This window comes from Camarhynchus parvulus, chromosome 3, assembly GCF_901933205.1.
Source record: "Camarhynchus parvulus chromosome 3, STF_HiC, whole genome shotgun sequence".
In the NCBI taxonomy this organism is placed as follows: domain Eukaryota; kingdom Metazoa; phylum Chordata; class Aves; order Passeriformes; family Thraupidae; genus Camarhynchus; species Camarhynchus parvulus.
This window is the reverse complement of record NC_044573.1, coordinates 57,364,989-57,385,071: the sequence shown is the minus strand read 5'-3', so window position 1 is coordinate 57,385,071 and position 20,083 is coordinate 57,364,989. Positions and strand designations below refer to the sequence as shown.

At 37.5% G+C, this 20,083-nt stretch overlaps 1 protein-coding gene across 18 annotated transcripts in view; it reads left to right on the top strand.

The window, feature by feature from the left end:
- Positions 1-20,083, top strand: part of EYA4 (EYA transcriptional coactivator and phosphatase 4) — a 141,308-nt gene that overhangs the window by 107,060 nt on the left and 14,165 nt on the right. For 12 of the 18 annotated variants that reach the window (XM_030945634.1, XM_030945640.1, XM_030945639.1 and 9 more), the window contains 7 exons: positions 1,105-1,171; positions 3,087-3,229; positions 3,371-3,514; positions 4,412-4,491; positions 4,875-5,055; positions 10,539-10,675; positions 12,050-12,133. In XM_030945634.1, coding sequence (XP_030801494.1) covers positions 1,105-1,171; positions 3,087-3,229; positions 3,371-3,514; positions 4,412-4,491; positions 4,875-5,055; positions 10,539-10,675; positions 12,050-12,133 — 836 coding nt within the window. The remainder of the gene's footprint in view (positions 1-1,104; positions 1,172-3,086; positions 3,230-3,370; positions 3,515-4,411; positions 4,492-4,874; positions 5,056-10,538; positions 10,676-12,049; positions 12,134-20,083) is intronic. The other 6 variants (XM_030945642.1, XM_030945641.1, XM_030945637.1 and 3 more) reach the window with 2 other exon arrangements.

Sequence of the window (20,083 nt, the reverse complement as noted above, 5' to 3'; positions counted from 1 at the left end):
GCAGTAGATCTGAGAGACATTAATTAGGGCTGGATGTAGAAATGTATCATGTTTCATAAAATAGTTAGGAACCTAAACCTATTTGTCAGTTATAAAATTCAGAATGTTCATTTCTACTACCATTATGAATAACTCAGGAAGAGGGTACACTTTGAAGTACAAATATGATTGATTAGACTAAAGAAATTCCAGTGCTTCATTGTGTACTACTTTAATCTTTTGAAAAGTGAATGAACAGCAGATGGCCTAATAAAGACACTCTGTATGTTTGCCCAGTATGGATTTGCTCTGAAGGGATTGGTTCAACACTTTAGAGTACATATATTTGGAATGCATCTGTCTTAGTCAAGACAGATGGCTAAAGGAAAGGGAAACTTCCAAACACTTGGAATTAATCCAGTGTGAGTGCTGCTTCTGGATGAAATTTTAATGGGTTATGACTATTGTTCTGTTAGCTTTTTTGGAGAATGCAGCTGTGAATAGTATAGATGCACACCATTTGGATGGCTACTGAACAGGACTGTTTATGCACACTTTAAAATAAAAATGCTGTTGTTAGGGGTTATATTCTAATTGTCCTCTTTTTAAAGAATGCTAGTTGCTTTCTAGTGCTCAATCCAGTATCTTCCATCACCTAAGCTAACTAAAATTAGTCACAACCATATAAAACATGCTTTTCCTAAATTGAACTTGTTAATATGAGACTATAAAGGTATGTGTATGTTACTTCAATCCCATGAAATATGTTAGATCCCAAGATTCTTTTTAACTCCCCCTTTTAATACAACTTGCAAATTTGAAAGATCTACAGTGTGTGGTGATGTATTAAATACATGCCTCTGCAATATACTCAGAAATGTTAGTCAAGTTGAGAAAGCATGACACACCCATGCTAACTAAAGAGTTCTGCACAACAGTGAAAGATTTGGAAGTTTTTAATTTATTTTTTTTTTTAATGTTGTGGTACTGGTGACATCTGCTTCCTTGAAAAGCTGTCCATTTCAATAGGCTTCTCTGTTAATGTTTCTGCTTTAGTTCACACTGTGTGGCTGTGTGGGTCTCATGGTGTTTCTAACTGCTGTACTCTTGTTTTCTGTTTTGCAGTAATAACAAGTAGTGGCTACAGTCCCAGATCAGCGCACCAGTACTCTCCACAGATATATCCCTCCAAGTTAGTGTCTGCACCTCTTCTAGTCTTTCATAGACCTTGGCTGTGGGCAGTTTTGTGGTTTGTTGCAAACAAGTGTTCAGCAGGAGAAACAGAGAAAAAGGAAAATTCTTAAGCCATGGTACTGGCTCCGGTACCGGCTCTCTCTCCAACTTTTTTTTCCTCGTGTGTCTACAGAGTAAGATCCTGCTTCGTGCAGTATTGCTGCACAAGAAACACCCTTGAATATCAGCACACAACAGAAGTAAAATAATCAGACTGTTGCATTCTCAGACATCAGCATATTAACAGCATGTGCAGGGAATATATACAGATATATTTTGGAGAAGTCAGTTTATATATAGAAATCACAATTGCATGCACAGGTTGCATACTGGGGGGTAACCCTGTCCCTGACCCTTCCAAGGCCAGCATTGCCAAATGCTTCCAAACATTCCACAATCATGAACCACCCTTTCCTCGTCCCTCTCCGATATCATAAGATTTAAAAATCAAATAAATTGGATTAGCTTTTAATCTTATTATTTTTAAGCCAACGGATGTTGTTAGAAATAGAAAATTTCTTCATGCTTTTTTTTTTTTTTGGGGGGGGGAACTGACTCTTGGGCAATCACACAAATCCAGGAGTGGGAACTTTAGGAAGAAACACCAAAGATATATGAAACTGCTGCAGTTGGCAGTATCTTAGTTTGCTTGTCCTGTGTACAAGGGTTCTTGATTCCAGTATGCCATCTGTTTGTTTCCATTTATTTGATACAGCTATCAGTGTGACTTTGGTACAGAGAAAACATTGAATCTAAAGATTCAAGAGCCAATTAAGCTCTTTCAAGTTGTTTTTTTTTAATAAATTTGCAATCTTATGATAGTAGCCCAAATTTATTAATACAGAAACTAGGTGCCTGAAGTAAGAGCCATCATCCAATTTGAACAGGTTTTGGCAAACTATATTAGGTATTTTGGCTGAATACATTACAAGGTTTAATAGAATTTTCAATCTACTGTTACAACTTTTTGGCATCTAAATTAATGAGTAATCCTTTTCTGATAGTAAATGCTGCCAACTGTACTGAATTAATTAGAAAGAAAAAAAATTTAAAAATTGGAATCTGAAATTTAGTCATGGCTTTTAATGGCCAGGTTTCAGTTAGCGTAATTCTGCAGAGTGTGTTTATTCAACTCTTGGTCCATAAAGTCTTACTTGACTTACAAAACAATCCAAGAAAAATGTTTCTCTGTATATTTTTGCAACTCTGGAGGGCAAAAAATTTAAACTTGATTTTATTCAATCTCTCTATAAAACCTCAGTGTTCACAAGTAAAAGACCATTTTTATTTCCATTCTATTTTCGTAGCCCATATTTTCCGAACATTTAAAGCCCATCTGGTTACCAAAGTACTGGTGTCAGTATTTTTTATGCTGCTCTCCATGGGTAGGATCCATCTCCCAGTGAAGCTAGAGGCTACATGTCTGTTGAAGCAGAACCTACACAGATGACATAATGTACTAGCTTCAGCATTCATCTCTGTGTTTCCTCTATTCTTCTAGTCCAAGTTTCCCCCCACTGGATTAAAAACCTGGGGGGGCTTTTCTAATTGAAGCATTCTGATCTCGGCTGAAAGATGTTAAGTCCATATAAAGACATGCAGCAGTGGCATAGCCCACCTAAGAGTGGACATAGTAGCTTAAGAATTAAATTGTAGTGATGGGACAGCATAAAATATTCACTGTGCCTTGGGGAATGTGGGACAGTGTCTTTCAGCTTATTCCAGTGGGGGATGGAGTAAATCCCAGAAGAGGAGCAGTTGGCAGAATAATGAACTGCCTTTGGACATCTTTAAACCTTTTTCTTTACTTTATTGCTTGAATCAACATACAAAGTATTTGTTGCCACAGTAATGCTATTTTTCCTGATATTTAGGCCCTATCCGCACATTCTTTCTACACCAGCAGCTCAAACAATGTCTGCCTATGCCGGACAAGCGCAGTATTCGGGAATGCAGCAGCCCGCGGTGTACACAGCCTACTCACAGACAGGACAGCCCTACAGCTTACCCACCTACGGTATTTGACCACTTCTTACTTCACCTTGCCTACAAATAAAAGCAATGCCGACTGCAATGCCATTTTTGCTTTCTCTTTTTTGTTTTCCCAACCGTAACAAAATATTTTAAAGAATCAGTTGAAAATTAATTTCTTATACAGATTTGGGTGTAATGTTGCCAGGCATCAAGACGGAAAGTGGGCTCTCGCAGACCCAATCTCCTCTGCAGAGCGGGTGCCTCAGTTACAGCCCAGGGTTTTCCACCCCACAGCCAGGCCAAACACCCTACTCCTACCAGATGCCAGGTGAGTAGCCACCTCTAAAATTTAAAGCTAAGTATTCCTTCCCAGTGGTAATAGGCATATGTGTTGTCATTTTGATCATCTGTTACTTCAGATCTGGGCATGGAATGCAGTCCCTACTTGAGCCTTCTTTTGGATTTTATAGTGGAATGAAATGCACTAATTTTTTAGTGGCAGGACTGGAAGCACTTGTTATATTTAATAATATATAAAAGTCTCCTTTCCTTGTTTTTTATGTTCCTGAGTATAATTTGATACATAATGTTCCTGACATAATGTGATACTTGTTTCTCCTTGGACTAACATAATTTTTTAGAATTTCTCCTTAATTGATATTTGTTCTTTCATTTACTATTCAGTTAATAATTCATTGATTACCCTCTGGTCATTGATAACCTATTTTATTTGAATAATTTTTAAGCTTCTTATACAACGGTTAATCTTCTGCATATTACAAACTGCAATATGAACCATCTGATTTATGTTGAAAACAAGGACATGCTTCATTACAGATTGATTAAAAACACCCAGATATAGTATTTTTAAAAGGTTTTTGTTTCACAAACATAACACTAAAGTATTAGAAATGAAGGCAAAAGAGAAAGACAGTCTTTGAGGAGAGATGAGAATGCAATAAACTGAAAAATATTGCTAAATTGGTGAGATGACTTACTGCTGATACCTTTCTTGCATGGTGTGGAGAGGAATGTATGCCTGTATACATGGAAGTATTTAATTTCTTTTAAAGTTTCATTACAATGCTTTATACTTCTAGTGGAAAATAAAAGTGGTGGTTTTTTTGTTCTGATTCCTCTACATCTTAGCATGGAATATTCTAATTAGAATTTTATTTTGATTCACTAAGAAGTTCTCACAGATAATTCTATTTCTTAATTTTAGGTTCTAGTTTCACACCATCGTCCACTATTTATTCAAACAATTCTGTTTCAAATTCTACAAACTTCAGTAGTTCACAACAGGTATGAATATTGCCATTTTTATTTGCCAGTTACAAAAAGACTTATATAACTCCAGAGATAGCATGTTATTTTAATTTAGATCGGTTATGTTGAATGAGACTCACTGTGGTTTGATGCTATTTTCTGTGGAAAATGATCAAAATCTTACTGGAAGACTAGTTACATATTTTAGCACTTAAATATTTCAGCACCTTCTGTGTAGTCTTTTAGTAAATATCTTTAAATTAAAAGACACAAAATATTCTTAAATTAAAAAAAAAGCTAAACAAAGCCTTCAAAGCACTAGCAAAAGTCATATGAATGTGCAGTTAGAAATATTTAATGGGAAAAAATTCACTCATTACTGTCCCTAACTGAGTGCTCTGCTGCATCTGCTGTTTCAGGATTATTCTTCATACACAGCTTTTGGCCAAAATCAGTATGCACAGTATTACTCAGCATCAACATATGGTGCATATATGACCTCAAACAACACGGCTGATGGTACTTCATCATCATCAACCTACCAATTACAGGACTCTCTCCCTGGCTTGGCTAGTCAACCAGGTACAGATCTACATTCAGGTGAAAACAATTTTTTATTTTATTTGCTGTTTGTATAAAGAAAAGATTTCCATATTCAGCTTGCATGGATACTGATATTTTATGTTCGTGCCTCACAGAAAACTTTATCATGTAAACCACCCAAAATAAGTTATTTTACTGTTTAGTTAGGAAACCTGACCAGTTTGTTTGCTAATTAAAGAAAGCTTTTTGCAGACTGAGATGGTTGTCTGTATCACTGGCAGTGGAACAGTGCTGTTTCCACCTACACATTCTGAAGTATTGCTGTGAAGAATTTTAAACAAGATACCATTTTTAATTTTATTATGCCTCAGCCATGCTGGCAAGAGCACATGGGCTTTATTCAAATGTGTACAAGCCACGCTTGCTAATTCACTAATTTAAGTAACCAAGAATAGAGAAATTAGTTATTAGCTCCACAAAGAAAAATTGTATTGGAATAGTTGAATTTGCAGGAAGAGCATTAACAAGAGACACGAGGAGGCTCCCTTTGGCTGCCCAGCCCTGCCCTCTTGTGCACAGCCACCACAGCACAGTAGCCTGCTATTTGCATTCCTAGGACATCCCTGGAGGGTAGTGGCAGTTTTTAATTTTTCTTCAGCACTCTTAGAGCAGTCTCTTTCAAGGGCACCAGCTTCACTCATCTGGTGTGGGCAGTGTCTACCATTTCTAAAAAGACTAACAAACTGGCTTTTGGATTAGGCTCTGAAGAGGGGAGGAATTTTTGCTTTAGTCACAAAATCACCTTATTGCATAGATCTTCCTAACAACTGCAGCAACTTATTGAAAAATACAGTAGAAAGACTAATGTATTATTGTAATGAATTTGTATAAAGGAAAGGTAAACTGAGTAGAAAAGTATAAGCAAGGACTCACACATAATATAAACTTATTGAATTTGCTAATAATACTGGAATTTTAACTAAATTAGTTGAAATTTTTTCTACCCAGATGTTTTCCTCAGGTTGATTTTTAAGATGCAACAGTGCATGTGTTTGTGGGTGTATGTTTGGGGGGGGGTATGGATATGGATATGGATATGGAAGAGTGATAGGGAGATACATATTCCCTTGAGTTTTGATGAAAAGTGCAATGTTATTCAGTAGTCTCAGAATGCAAATCTAGGAAGAACCTAAAGGCAATGTGAAATCAAGTGAAATTTCAACATTTGGAGGATATCTATAGCAGGCACAAATCATATGTAAAGAATTTTTAAAGGAGTATGGCGTGTACTCACAAGTTACGTGTTTTGATAACTGTGTATGTCCTGTGTACTTTCACTTGCTGCTTTGTTATTCCTTCATATTCTTATTTGAAAAAATCAGTTTCCCATGTGGTTTCTCCCCTAGGTATCTGTTTCCTAGAAATGCTGTGTAAATGTATCATGTATTTTTACAAGTACCATTAGTATTAAATAGAACTGGCAAAAAGAAAGGAATCTTAAATAGTTTGAACATGTTGAAAAAGTATTGAAGGCTTCACATCTGTGAAACAGTAGAGGTTTTTCTTGGTTGTGGATTGTTTAAGCATATGAAGTTGTTCTCTTGTTAAGTAGGTTGTGCATCTGAGTTTAACAAATCCACCCCCATCTGCTCCTTATTTCTGTGAAGGGTTGCAGTGATCATGTGTCCCTCTGCTGAGAGTGAAACACCCACTTTGTGAATGCATGACATGCCTGTGCCCTTCTGTGTCACAGTAAAAATAAATTTCCATTGGTGAGGGGCAGTGTCTAGGAGATAATTTCAGATATCATAGATCATACTGCAGTTCTTTAGCACCCACTGTGTCCACTTGCTGTCAAACAAGTCCTTAAGACTTACTCCAACAAAAACCTGAGACTAAACACAGCAAGGCACTTAAGTCTTCTGGCATCTCTACTAGCTGTTAATTCAAATATCTAATCAAAACCTCTAGTACTATCTGCACATATGGGATTAGTCATTTGCATAAGAAATCCCCATCAGATCAAGAATTAATACTACAACTACAGCTACAATTTTATTTATTGACTGTGTAAAGAAAATTAGATGAAAATTGAAACAGACTTTATTCTTTCTGCTATTCATGGCAAGCAATAACACACTACAAGTCAGGAAATAAAAAAAAGCCGGCCTGTAATGTTGAAGCTGTCTTCTGGCTGCTCTGTCTGGTAAGGATATGTAACAAAAGTCAATCCATAAGGAAGGTATGAAGGGGCTCAGCAATTCATCCATTCCACATTTGTGTAACACTCAGCTACTTAAACCAGGGACTTCTCTTCCAAGCTTGCGTTGAACCTGCCTTATATTAAGATTTTTCAAAATGCACTCATTACCACAGAGTATTTGTGAGATAAATAGGTGTCCCCTAGGGCACTTCCTCTCAAATAGGGATAGCTCAGATGGACTGGGAGATGAGGTCTCAGGAGATAAGTACACTTGAGTATATTTGATGAATACATGAGTACATTTAATCTGGGGCAAATAAAACTCAAGCAGATAATACAGGCCTGCATAAAAGCTTCCTGTGAAGGCACCTTGCTATCATATATCCAGGGTTAGGGGAGGCAAATCACCACAGGGTATTAGCTCCCGTTCCATTACTGGGATGCAGCTAAGATTAATTTGGTACCCACAATGAAGTCATCCTTTGCAGCTTCTCTGGGAGACAGCATCAGGTTTTTATTCAGACTGCACAAACTCCTTTTTTCCTTCTTAAGTCATAGAACCATGTTTTAACACAGAGGAGGGGATGTTCACATCATTGAACTAGAGGCGGGAAATAATGTCCTAAATATGAAAGACCACCTCCATTTGTAATGTGTAATTCCCTTTGTAACTTGGTGCTGTAATTCCCTGTCCTCTAGTTGGAGCTGCTGCAAAGTCTCCACAGCATGAAAAGCTTCATATTGGACAAGTGTATTGGATGTGTAAGAACATCTGTGATAAGGAGGTCATTCAATATTCTGGTTTTAACATTTTCCTCCTGTTCTCTTGGATCATTGGCACTGCTCACAGTCCCAGTGGGAAGAGGCTATGAGGTATATTTATTAGACATGTGTTGAATATTGAGAAAGCTAAAAAATTTCAAGCATTGTAATAAAAATCTCTGTCTATTATAAGCTGCAGTAGGAGCTCTTAATGATGTTAATGTTTTCAATACTCTTTGGTACTAGAATTTCTCACCTTCTTTTATGTTACAGGGCTGAATTTTTAATAAGTTTTCTTTTTGTCAGCATTGACCTCATTTCTAAAGCAAACAGAGGATAAGAAAAGTGCAGTTTCTCCTTTAGACTGCTGTAGGTAAAAAGCAAATCAAGCAATTAAGCCTACAGTTGTTTAAAAAAACAAGCACCACTGACTTCTGCAGTTCTAAAATAGATGCATACCTTGCATTCAAGTAAGGGACAGCTGCTCATTCTGATTTAGAGATTAGTGTAATGAAATAAAGTTGGCTTTAAATATCTAGATTTTACAAGGAACAGCGATTAGTTACAGTACCGATTAATAGATAATTATGCAATCCTGTACAGCATTGTCCCAAGCAGAAGCCTAGAGCAACTGGTAATGGCTAATGCTAAATGAAAATTTGATTTATTTACTTCAGTTGTTGGGTAATTTCAGAGAAGATTTAGAAGAGGAGGGTTTTTTTAATATTTTTTTTTGGTAGATTAGAATAAACACAGTCATTGAGAACAGATGTTTTAATACATTACTGTGGAAATGAGTCTTGATTTTGTTGTAATGTGTTGAAGTGTTATAAATAAGAAGACTTTTGTGGTAAGAATGTAAACATTCATCTTCACTTTCTTAGATTTTGTTTTTTCTTTCTGGGGGTTTGGTTTTGTACATTTTTTCCACTCGATCAGAAAAATCTAGGAAACTATTTTTGCACAGAGCTCTTGCACACTCAGAACTTATTTTGGAGCCATTGTAGGTTTTTGCTGCACAGGGATTCTGATTTGGATGCTTCTTGTACATTTGTAATTACCCAAGTACATTTTGCTGTTCTTATGAAGAGCCAAGATAATGTGATCCTTATTGATTGCTTCACTGCCTGCTGTGACCTTGCTGACATCAACACCATGCCAGGAATAGAAATGAGTAGTCAACAAGAACTGTCTACTCTCCCCATTCTTTAGGGATTTCTGCCTGTGTGTCCTGTCCTTTCTCTGCATATCTCTATGAAAAGTCATTTAGCCTCTTTTACTAATGCTCAGCCCCCTTCACTGTTGTGGTGACCCTCACCTGGACTAACTCCAGTTTGACAGTATCTCTCTTCTACCTGGGGACCCAAAACTGCACATTTTTCCAAATGTGGTCTTGCAAGTTCAGAAGAGAGAAGAAAAATCAGTCTCCTTCACCTGCTGGACACCTAGTGATGCTCTTTAGTAAAAATGAAAATTAAAAAAAAAATCAGATTCCAACTCAAAAACAGATGCACCATAGATGATTTTTGGGAAATGTTTGTACCAAGTGTTAATTTATTCTGCATATTTGCCATCATGAGCACTTTTTACAAATATTACCTGTGGTCCAGGAATGCTCAATTACAGACAGCTCAAGGACACTCTTGAATCAAAATGGGTACTAGATGTCAGATCAAAGATGTACCCTTTCCTCCTTTTCTGGAGAAAAACCAAATCATTATTAATAGGATAAATTAAGAAGGAGGGTTTTTTATCATTTAGCACTCGGGAACCTAGCCAAACTGCATTTATTGCTAGAAGTTTTGAAAGCTGAAGATGCTAAGCTTCATTAAATGAATAAGTCAGGGATGGGCTTGAGTGTGGTTAAGACAATCTATGCCATATCAGGTCAAAGGCCCTTCCAGCACATCTCTGTGACAGTCCACAAAGCCTCATGCTTAGAGAAAGGCAATCAGAACACAACAACTCATGCTCTTTCAGGTACTAACTGTAATATTACATTTAATATTAGGACTTTCCTCTGACAATTTATGAGCTGAGGTATGGTGAAGGAAAAAAGTGAACTTTACTAAAGAGCAGGTGACATGAGAGGAGGACATGAAACTGGAGGCTGCCTGGCTGTTCTGGATCGTGGATTAGTGCCAAAGTGTGTTCTGGTAAAAGTAAAGCAGGACTTGGAAACAAGTCTAGCTGAACTGAAAACAAGGGAAATTAACTGCTTTAATTAAAAAGCATTTCATGTTTTGAGAAACCATTAGTATGACTTCTAAAATACCCCTGTCTTGGATATATTGATATTTTGCCTGGGCTCATGTGTATTTGTGTATATGCACATGTATGTGTGTAATTTTAATTTTTGTCTTATTCTGCTAAGGTTTATAGTGTTTTGTTGGTAAAGCCAAATGTGTGTGTGTGGCATCTGCTGATCCCATCTACATAAGAGAAGCCACATTATCATTCTTTTTATACAACATTTTTACATGTCTCTTGTCATTGGCATACAGACATGTATGGAAAAAAAGTTGATTGTTTAAAAATCCAGCACTAATTTTGACATGAATGGTTACCTCTACAGGAGAGTTTGACACAGTGCAGAGCCCCTCCACGCCAATCAAAGATCTTGATGAGAGAACATGTAGGAGTTCTGGGTCAAAGTCTCGGGGTAGAGGGCGGAAGAATAATCCATCACCCCCTCCGGACAGTGACTTGGAGGTATGTCTGTGGTAATTGATGAATGTTAACGTGGAAGTTTCTTCTGATGAAGTGTAAATGCTGAATACTGCAGCTGTGAAAATAGCTTAAAGCATTTTAAAGACATTATGGATTCAGTCTTACTAACTGAATGTAACAGAGAGCAGTAGCTGCTTTAATCTGCATGTACAGTGAGACTTTACTGTTCTGCATTACATGTCTGTCACTTTCTTGTGCAATAGAACCACAAGCCTGTACTCAAAAGTGTCACATTTTCTTTCAGTTTTTGAAATAGGAGATCTCAAATGTATCTCTCAGCTTAATTATATGTATTTATGGATGCAATGGAAATATGCAGGATCACCTGGCCATAGCATTTTAAATATTTAGGCACTACTTTGTGCTTGTGTTTGTAAGTTATATCAGCGGATCTCAGTGAGGCAGCTTACCTCAGTGAAGTTATGGCTGTGCCTTGCAGTGGCAGGAGCAGCAGGAGGAAGCAGAGTGCCTGTGTGTGTGTGTGTGACACTCCAGCTGTGGCACCAGGGACACCAGGCTGTGCTGCCTGCCAGGCCTGTGTGTCCCCTGCTGCCACCAGAGCAGCGCTGGGAGCCAGCAGCCCTGGCCTGCCCCACTGCCCTGCCCTCACTGACCAGCCCTGGATACAGCACAAGACAAAATTGCTGCTGGGACTTGGCTGGCCATAGGGCCGCTCCTGGGGTAACAGGGTGGGTTTCAGGGCTGGGAACTGAGTGTAAATGCTGTGGCTTTTATACAGAAACTTACTTTTCTTTTTTTTTTTTTTCTCTTCAAAGGATTTAATTTTTCCAGTGAAAACGCTAACTTCTTACATTTCAGGGTTTCTTTTGGTTGGTTATGGGGTTTTTTTAAATTTATTTTTACCATTGAGAATCAAAACAAGTGAAATTGAACGAATGAAACTGAGTTAAAATAATCTGTTTTATCCTACAGTATTGTTTCAATTCTATATGGCAGTGGCATATAGCGCTTTTACCCAAGATTTTAGTTACACAGTAGAAATAAAAAAAAATCTTGAATGAGTAAGACTTGCAGAGAAGTATCTTAAAGTACTGTTTATCCTTAACAGTTATGTTTGACCACCAATCACATTTCTGAAATCTCTATTACAGAGCTTTTGTGAAAAGCTTTTTAGAGAGCAAATAAGAAATATTTGAAGAGTTAAAAAGTTACTGCCTTTTGACTTTTTACCATGCATGATACACTGTTATTGCTGATTTTCAGAGAAAACTTGCTCATTTAATAAGTACTTGGTTCTACTTTCAGACTCAGTTGACTTGTAGCCTCCCTGAGTGGTGTGGTGGTGGGACTATGATGTTATTTGTTCAATAATATTTTCCTCTATTCTGCTTTCAGCGTGTATTTGTTTGGGATTTGGATGAAACAATCATAGTTTTTCATTCGCTGCTTACAGGATCCTATGCACAGAAGTATGGCAAGGTATGTGAGATGTGCATCTTGTGGCAATTCACTGCAGCTATCTGGCCTGACTATGTACATGTTTTTCATCTCTGTGTTCTCTATGGCCCTTATGGGTGAAGTTAGGTAAAGTGTACAGTAAACCCCATTTTCAGAGGGTTACTGTGAAGAAGTCTAGGCGAGGAATGAGACACAGCCCCTAAGTACAATACATGAGGCAGGGCTGAAGCAGATGCTGCAAATAAGAGGAGAATTTATAGAGGAACAAGGATGAGGTTCCTGACATGCATTGGAAGAGACATTGCAGGGAGATAATAGATGAAGTGCACAAATGGAAAAAACTGACAGGATCTGGAACAGTAGAGGAAAAAAGAATAAACTGGGCTGGTGGGTGAATTTACCAGGAAATTTATGAATAGGATGAGTAAGAGTCTGACTTATTTCAATGCCAGCTGCAGATGTTGTTCTTTGACTCCCCACCTTTTTCACTGAATTTTTTGGTTCCCTTGGCTCGTTCTGGGGTGAATAATGCTGGGGAGTGAAACCCTCTCCCAAGTAGTTTTAAACATCCTCTCCCCTCCAATGAGTCCAAAAGGAGTTCAGGTCACAGAGCAGTGAGTGGGAGAGCAGGAAGAAGAGTGAAGGAGGCAAAGAGAGGCAGCGGCAGACTGCAGGAGCTCCAGAGCTGGTGCTGGGAGTCCAGGGAATGGCTGCTTGGACAAGGTGAGAAGAGTCTGGTGTGTAGCAACAGGAGCAGACTAATGGGAGAAGTAGAGCTAAGGGCTTGGATAAAACAAAAAATCAAAACAAATATGTGGAAGGAGGAAAATGGGTGAAGGGGATGTCAGTGTGTACATTTATTGTTTTCTCTGTGCTGTGCTGTTCAAGTGAAATTAATGCAAAGATATTTCTTTTTAAGAACAAAATCATGTCCATGTTGTCTCAGATGTGGGGCTTGTTTAGCATGTTTTCAGCATCTTTATTCCTGCCAGAATCAGATGCTTGAGAAAAGGATGTGAGAAACATTACAGAAATGCTTTTCACAACCCCCTCCCCTACCAATGGGTTAGAAATGTCCAAAGCCAGAATCCGTGCATTGTAACTAGAGAGGGGCCAGTCTTCCATGCAATCAACCTCTTTTGGTTATTAAAAAAGAAAGTTAACAGGAAAAGCCACAGGCCAAGTGCAAAATCTGAATTTCTGGAATTCTAAGATAAGGATAGGTACTCATGTCTTATAAAAATCAGCCTTCCTTGCTTTGCAGCTTCCCAGTGCCAGATCTGTGCACTTTTCAGTACTCTGTCAAAAAATTCTCTACTGCTTTTTTTCAGACATTGTAACAACAGTGACTTTGTCAGAACCATTTCCAACTAATAGTTATCAAAACAAGAGAGAAACCTAGCTGAACATGAACTTTTGTATCACTTTGAGGGTAGCCCATAGACTACCACAGGACTTGCTGAATTGCCACAGTGATAAAGTTATTTTCAGATAAAGTTATTCCTTTCAGTCTTTTTTGATTGTGCCCCTTGGATGTTTGTATAATCAACTATAACACATAGTTTTAAAAATCAGAGCACATCTTGTAGTTCACAAAACATCTGTGGATAACTTTGAAAACTGTCTTGGAAACAGCAACAGAAATGTAATTTCTCTTGGTAAATTAGTAATGGCATATTAACAGATAGTAGTACTGACAGCAGATAAAGTCTTATATAAACCAAAAGTGTCTCAAGGGTTAGTGAAATTAATGTAGTTATAGTGCTGAGATCAACATCAGTAAACAAATGTCAAATGCCATGGATGGCAATGAAGCAAAGCGTGCAGAATTACAGAATTCTTAAGTAAAATCCTCTTTTTTTTCTCTCTCTCTTTTTTTTTCTGATACTAATAGGTGACATCCACTCAAGTAGGTCATTTCCAGACCCTATAAAATAAAAGTAGTAGACTTTTTCCTTCCTGCGGTGACTGCCATTGCCATATTTACATAGAACTTCTGTGATGAGTTATTACCAGTGCAAGTCAAATATAAATATTGTTGACAGCAAGGGAGCTAGAGCAGTAGGAAAGGGAATACAGGAAGAGCTCATAATGGGTAGGTTTTAGCTTTTGCATGTCATTGTAGAGTTGCCTAAATTTAAGGTGGGATGTGTCTTAGCCTAAGTGCCTAAGAGGTTAGAAATGGGAGAAGATCCCACAGATAGACTTCACTAAGCTCTGGTACATGACATTTTTAGCACATTTGGTGCTTATCTTTTCTGCATATGATTTCCATCTGTATGCAAGGTCTTAATCCAGACTGAAGATGGGATTGTTATGAGAATTGGGTTGCTATGAGAGTAAATGCTCCAAGAATTGTGATGTTGTCAGCAGAAGTCTTGTTATCACATAGGTCTTTCAAAATTTTTGAGAGAACAGTTTGTCGTGGAAAGGTGGTATAAAATTGTTGCCTTACAATGAAAAAAGAAACACGGTAGTGTAAAATAGTGAAGATAGTAAATTTTTTAACTGTCTGATTTTAAAGCGTAAAGGCATCTAATGTCACACAGATGCTTGGCTGTGAATACCATGTTCTTCCATATATATTTCATGAGCCCATTTTGTATAAAATGGTCAAGATACTCACAAATAAGAGAAACTACACAAAAAAAAAAAAAAACTTGCAGGACAAGCAGAATTTTTCCCTTCTCCCATTTTTAATTTTTTACATGAGAATAGTGTGTTGTTAAAGCAAACATTGCTTTGAGGAAAGGCAACTTCTTATACCAAGTGTTCTCACTTCATACTTAGAAGGAGTGAGATGCTGAGTTTAGAGCTACTGGGGATATACAAACAGGCAAGAATATTCACCTTCAGTTCTTTCTCATGTACTCATTGACATAAAAACTTTCATTCCTTGTTTTCACCAGCTTATTCCTGGTTTTTTGAGTACTGGGTGAAAAAAAAAATCAGGAATTAGTCTTTTAATCTCTCTGTTTTGCTGCAGTTCAGGCTGCACAGGGATGCAGTGAGAGGAGGTGCAGCATATTATGGCCTGGCATAGGGATCCATATGTGAGTGCAGAAGCACTGGAGACCTGCATTTGTATCTGGAAATAAACACTTTCAAAAGATTTCTACAGTTTAACAAGTGGTTGGAGTGGAAGAGAAAAAGGGAAGTCAAACCAGCATCTCCTTAGGCAAGGAGGGCTTTCATTAGCAGAGATTATTTGGAAGGCCTGGATCCAGTAGGCAAGTTTCAGGTTGTGTATTTGCCAAGAGAATAGCAGATTTCTGACTTACACCTAAGGATTTATGAAGCTGAGAATGGACACTCTCCTTGTTTAGCACTTTGCATGGAATGATGGCAAAATTTTCTAGGATAATTATTTGATGTCAAAATTTTATAATAACCATGCTAAAACAGAATTAGTGGTTTGCTGAAGGATGCAACTGTAAGCATCTCTTTAAAAATGGGGCAAATTGCTGCTGCTTATCTGGGTGCCAGTAGGGTATAGCTTTAAACCCAACTGAACTGGGAGAGATTTGGCCAGAATTTGGCCAGTGTATCACTTCTGCATTTAAAATATAAAGCTTTCCCAGGACAATATTCCATGTCTTGCTGTTGTCTGCCTGTGGCTGTTTCTCTCTGGCTTTGGTATATTGGTTATTCTACTGGGCTAACATAGAAAGACAGTAAAAAACTACACTACACCTGTGTTAGGTTTCAGGAAAGCTGTGCTGCCTTCCAGCAGTAAGATCACCTCTCACTTTTCCACTCATTTGCTCATATGCATTGTACTTCATGAAACCAGTACACTTCTATTTTTAATTACTTACTACAGTAGCAAATTGTGAACATTGGCATTGGAGCTGTTACATTATGACTTGTCTGTATGATGATGGTTTTTGCAGCTGAGCACCAGTTGACAGATAAGGTTTTCTACAATGCTGAGCTCTTAAGTGAGCATTTATTGATGTGACAGGACATCTGTTAGGAGATGTCATCATCTCTTAAAAGTTTATGAGGTACATTCTTATTCCCTGTGAACAGTGTGTATTCTTTGTTCCATTGCATTCCGGTTATTCTTGCTGGTTGAAGGATGATTAAGCTGGAGTTTTTCTAGCTCCAAGCATTTATATTTTATTCATTTCTCCCAGGTCAATCCAGAGGGCAAGGATTCCCAGATTAATGCTGTGACTCAAAGTGCAACTGTTTAGAAGAAGAATAAAATTCCTTTGTGAGCTTAGAAGACGGAGAATGTGATTTCCAAGTGCAAAAATCAAAACAAATCCACACTTGATGATCGTATTTGGCCATTCTTTTTGTAACATTGCAAATGACAGAAAGTTGTCAGGGAAGCCTCATTAACCTTGTGCACTTCTCTGGAAAGGGCTCAGAAGCTTTTTACTGCTCGCTGTCTGCTTGTCTGCTCATTAAACAAAAAAGCTTTGTCACCATTAACACCCATAATGACATTCCCAAATTCAGTCCTCAATTTTCTCTTGTCCACCTGTATTAATAGTGTATCTCTCATCACCTCCAGTTATCCTCTCCATTCACTCCCTCCTTGTCTGAGACCTCTGAGTTGGTTTTCCTTCTGCCTTCTAGAGAGCATGGAACAGAAACTCCCTATGGAGTACGTGAGTTTTCCTTCATCAGCCACCAGCTATGGTTACCAAGAAGGGATGTGTTCTCTTCCTCCATCACCACCCACATGCATTTCTCCTGGGACAAGTGTCCCCTATGAGAGAGTGAGGGCTGAATCTTAGGAATCCCTATGATTCCTACATAATATAGAGAAGTCTCTTTAAGCTAAAATACTGGTATTTAACGTTAGCATTTCCACTTTTTCCCGAGGCCAGTTTTGTTTTAAGTCCGTGCAGGACAGCCACCCATTGAAAATAACTTCTTAAAATTATGCTTGTTTTCTTGCTTATTTTTAAGGCTTCATGCATCCAAATTCCTGTCACAATGAATCTACCTGGCAGTCTATTTATCTCTTCGTTTTCCAAGGTTTTATTAAAGTCACTTTGGTGTTTGCAGTTTTTTTTCCTAAGAAATGAAATTATTTTGAACATGTGCTGAAATCTGACATTCCAAGACAGTATTAAATACATCTCTTCCACTAATGGACACTGAGCTTTTGGGGCTTTATTCCAGTTACTCTCCACTTGATCAAAACATTTAAGTATTGGTCCTCCCAGGATATTTTTATCTAGTCTCCCAGGAGGCATTCCAATGGATGGACCAGTCTGGTACAGAAGTCCACAGACAGACAGTCTGGCTCCAGTTTAGTGCCTTCATCTTAACATAGCTAAAGTAATTTGTATTTAGGTGTACAGAAGTTTTGTAGCTGGTCTTGATTCTTCTGCACACTAATGATATCTGGCTAACATCATACCTCTGTGGGCCAAAGAGTTGTTCTTTGTTCTGTGAATTAACTGGGGAAAACTTCCAGATTTTTTTATTAATCCTTTTTTCCTCTATTGTGTGTGCTTGTGCAGAGTAGCACAAAATACAATTTTGACAGAAATTCAGTCTGCTTCTTACTAAGTTTTTCAATTTGCTGTGCTAAGTTTTGTATCAACTTCAAGTTTCTTGCTTTCTTTTCAACACTCAGTCCTGTATGCCACTTGAATCAGTCTGTAACTTCTGCTTCAGCCTGAAAGACAGTAAAATGATGATTGTCATGTTCCTCCATATTGTGCAAACACTATAAAGCCACAAGACCCTTAAAAATCTGCTTTCTTGTCTATTTTTTTATGTGAAGGAAAGAACTTAACCTGGCAAGAGCTGGATGGAACATAATTTTTAATTCTTGTTAAACAGTTGCAGTGCAAAATTTTGGCCAATTTATTAAAGGAAGAATTGTTCATATCTTGAGAATTCAATTCCAGCAATTCTTCCTAGCAGAAGTTGTACAGGGAGATCCAGAGTGATTTTATGCTAAGCTGAAATGGATTCCCTTTGCTTTGCTTTATTTTATTTTACATACCATACCTAGCAATAGCCTTCTCATGCCTTCGTCAAAACAGGAATGTAGGAAATATAATTTTAATAGTAATAGTCAGGCATAACTGGTTACAAAAGTACTATTAATGAGAAAATCATAAGAGCTTTGTTGCATTTACATTTTTCAACTATACTAGGCAAGGCAGGAAATTGTCATACATAGTTGGTAGTTTCTGTAAAAACAAATCAAATTATAACGGAAAACGTTATAGGAAATTTCTACATTCAAGTCTGTTTCTACCCAGGAAGGGGTAAAAAAGAGGCTGAGAATTAAATGTCTGAGATTCCAGCTTTGGAAGCACTCCAGTGAATAAGTTATATAAATAATAATGAGTTACCACCTGTGCATAAAATTATGCACATGCTTTAGTGTTCATGGGATTGAGGTAAAAAAGTGTATTGCAAATACTCTCTGCTATATTGTATCTAGAGAGAAAAGATTTATAGTTTACAATGCACAGAAAATGCAAATGAAAGAGACAAACACGTGTTTATATGTGATGACATTTTGATAAAAGCATTTTGGCTTGATGAGGAATCTCGCGAGTCCTGGGTATTTTAGTGATTTGTGTTCTCAGAGCCTAACCTGAGTTTTGCTAATCTGTTAATGGTGTTCCTTAATCATCCTCTTGGAAATCTGACCTTTGCACTTGGTGCTGCCTTCAGCCATGTGACTTTCAAATCCAGTTAACATTACTACAGAAGACAGAGTGAATAAAATTCTGTTCCTGCATTTGTTTTTGGCTTCTGAAAGGTACTCCAGATCAATTCAAGGGTCTACATAAAAATATTTCCTTTCACTGCCAGAGAATTGGGTATAACTTTGGATCGTTACAACTTCTTGGACACTATTCTCCCCTTCAAGTATGCCTTTTCCATGAGCAAGAGTCAAAGTATGTCAGTGTTTCAGATTTTACCATTAGTTATTAAGTGCTTGAATGCAAAGCCATCTTTTATTCCGTCATTGCAAAGCCCTGGAGTAGTGAGTGTCTGATCCTGTTTGGGAAGCCTTTCATCCTAATGCTAACAAATGATCATTTGAAGTTTTGTGAGATTTTGTTGCTACAAGCTGGTAAATATTTAGACTTTAAATCTCAAGGTATTTAAGAAGGGATTTCTGAAAATATGTTCATGTCAATCAGAGATTAAATGATGAAATATTTTTTTCATATTTTGATGAGAAGAGGACCACATGGGTTTTAAAAGTCCGCTGCAGTTGTGTTAAGCATAAAAAAGTTAATGGAACCCTACAAGCTCAGGCAGATGATTAAGGCAACAATCGAACTAATTACTAGGTGTCAGCAAAGCACCAGAGACCATTACTCTAAACCAACTGTAAGGTAACACATATCTGCTTTACCTCTCTCCTAGAAAACCTAGAAAATCTGAATTCATTACCTTGCCTTAGCTGTATGCTTAATGCTCTCAGACAGTGTTCTTGCAGATCAGGAGATTTGTGGTGTCTTGCTGAGGCAGAGCAATTTGAGAGTATGAAAGACGACCTACAAATAAATGCCACATTTTGAATAAATCTTATCCAGGGACAGGATTCCAGTGTTTCATCAGCAATGAAGGGATGATCTATAGCAAACAACAAACTTACATATGCTTTTCACAGGAATATATGTTCCTGCATACATCTTTTATGAAAAGTGCCATTCTTATTTCCAGTCTTCTTTATAGTTGTTTATGTTTCTATTTATGTATATGTTTATGGCCACCAGACTTTTTCATGTCAGCTCAGCCAGGTTGCAAATTGCTTGGCTTTAAAAAATTTGATTTTTCAACATCCACAGCTCTCTGAATTTTCTCACAAACAGAAGTTCAGCAGTGTCTTATTACAGGATTATATTAAAATATCTTAATACTCAAAGGATTTCAGGAAAATTTCTTACAGTGTTAATTTTTCCAAACACTTTATATACATCAAATTTTAAAGTAATTCTAATATAACTTAGAGGTATGTAATTAGCTAAC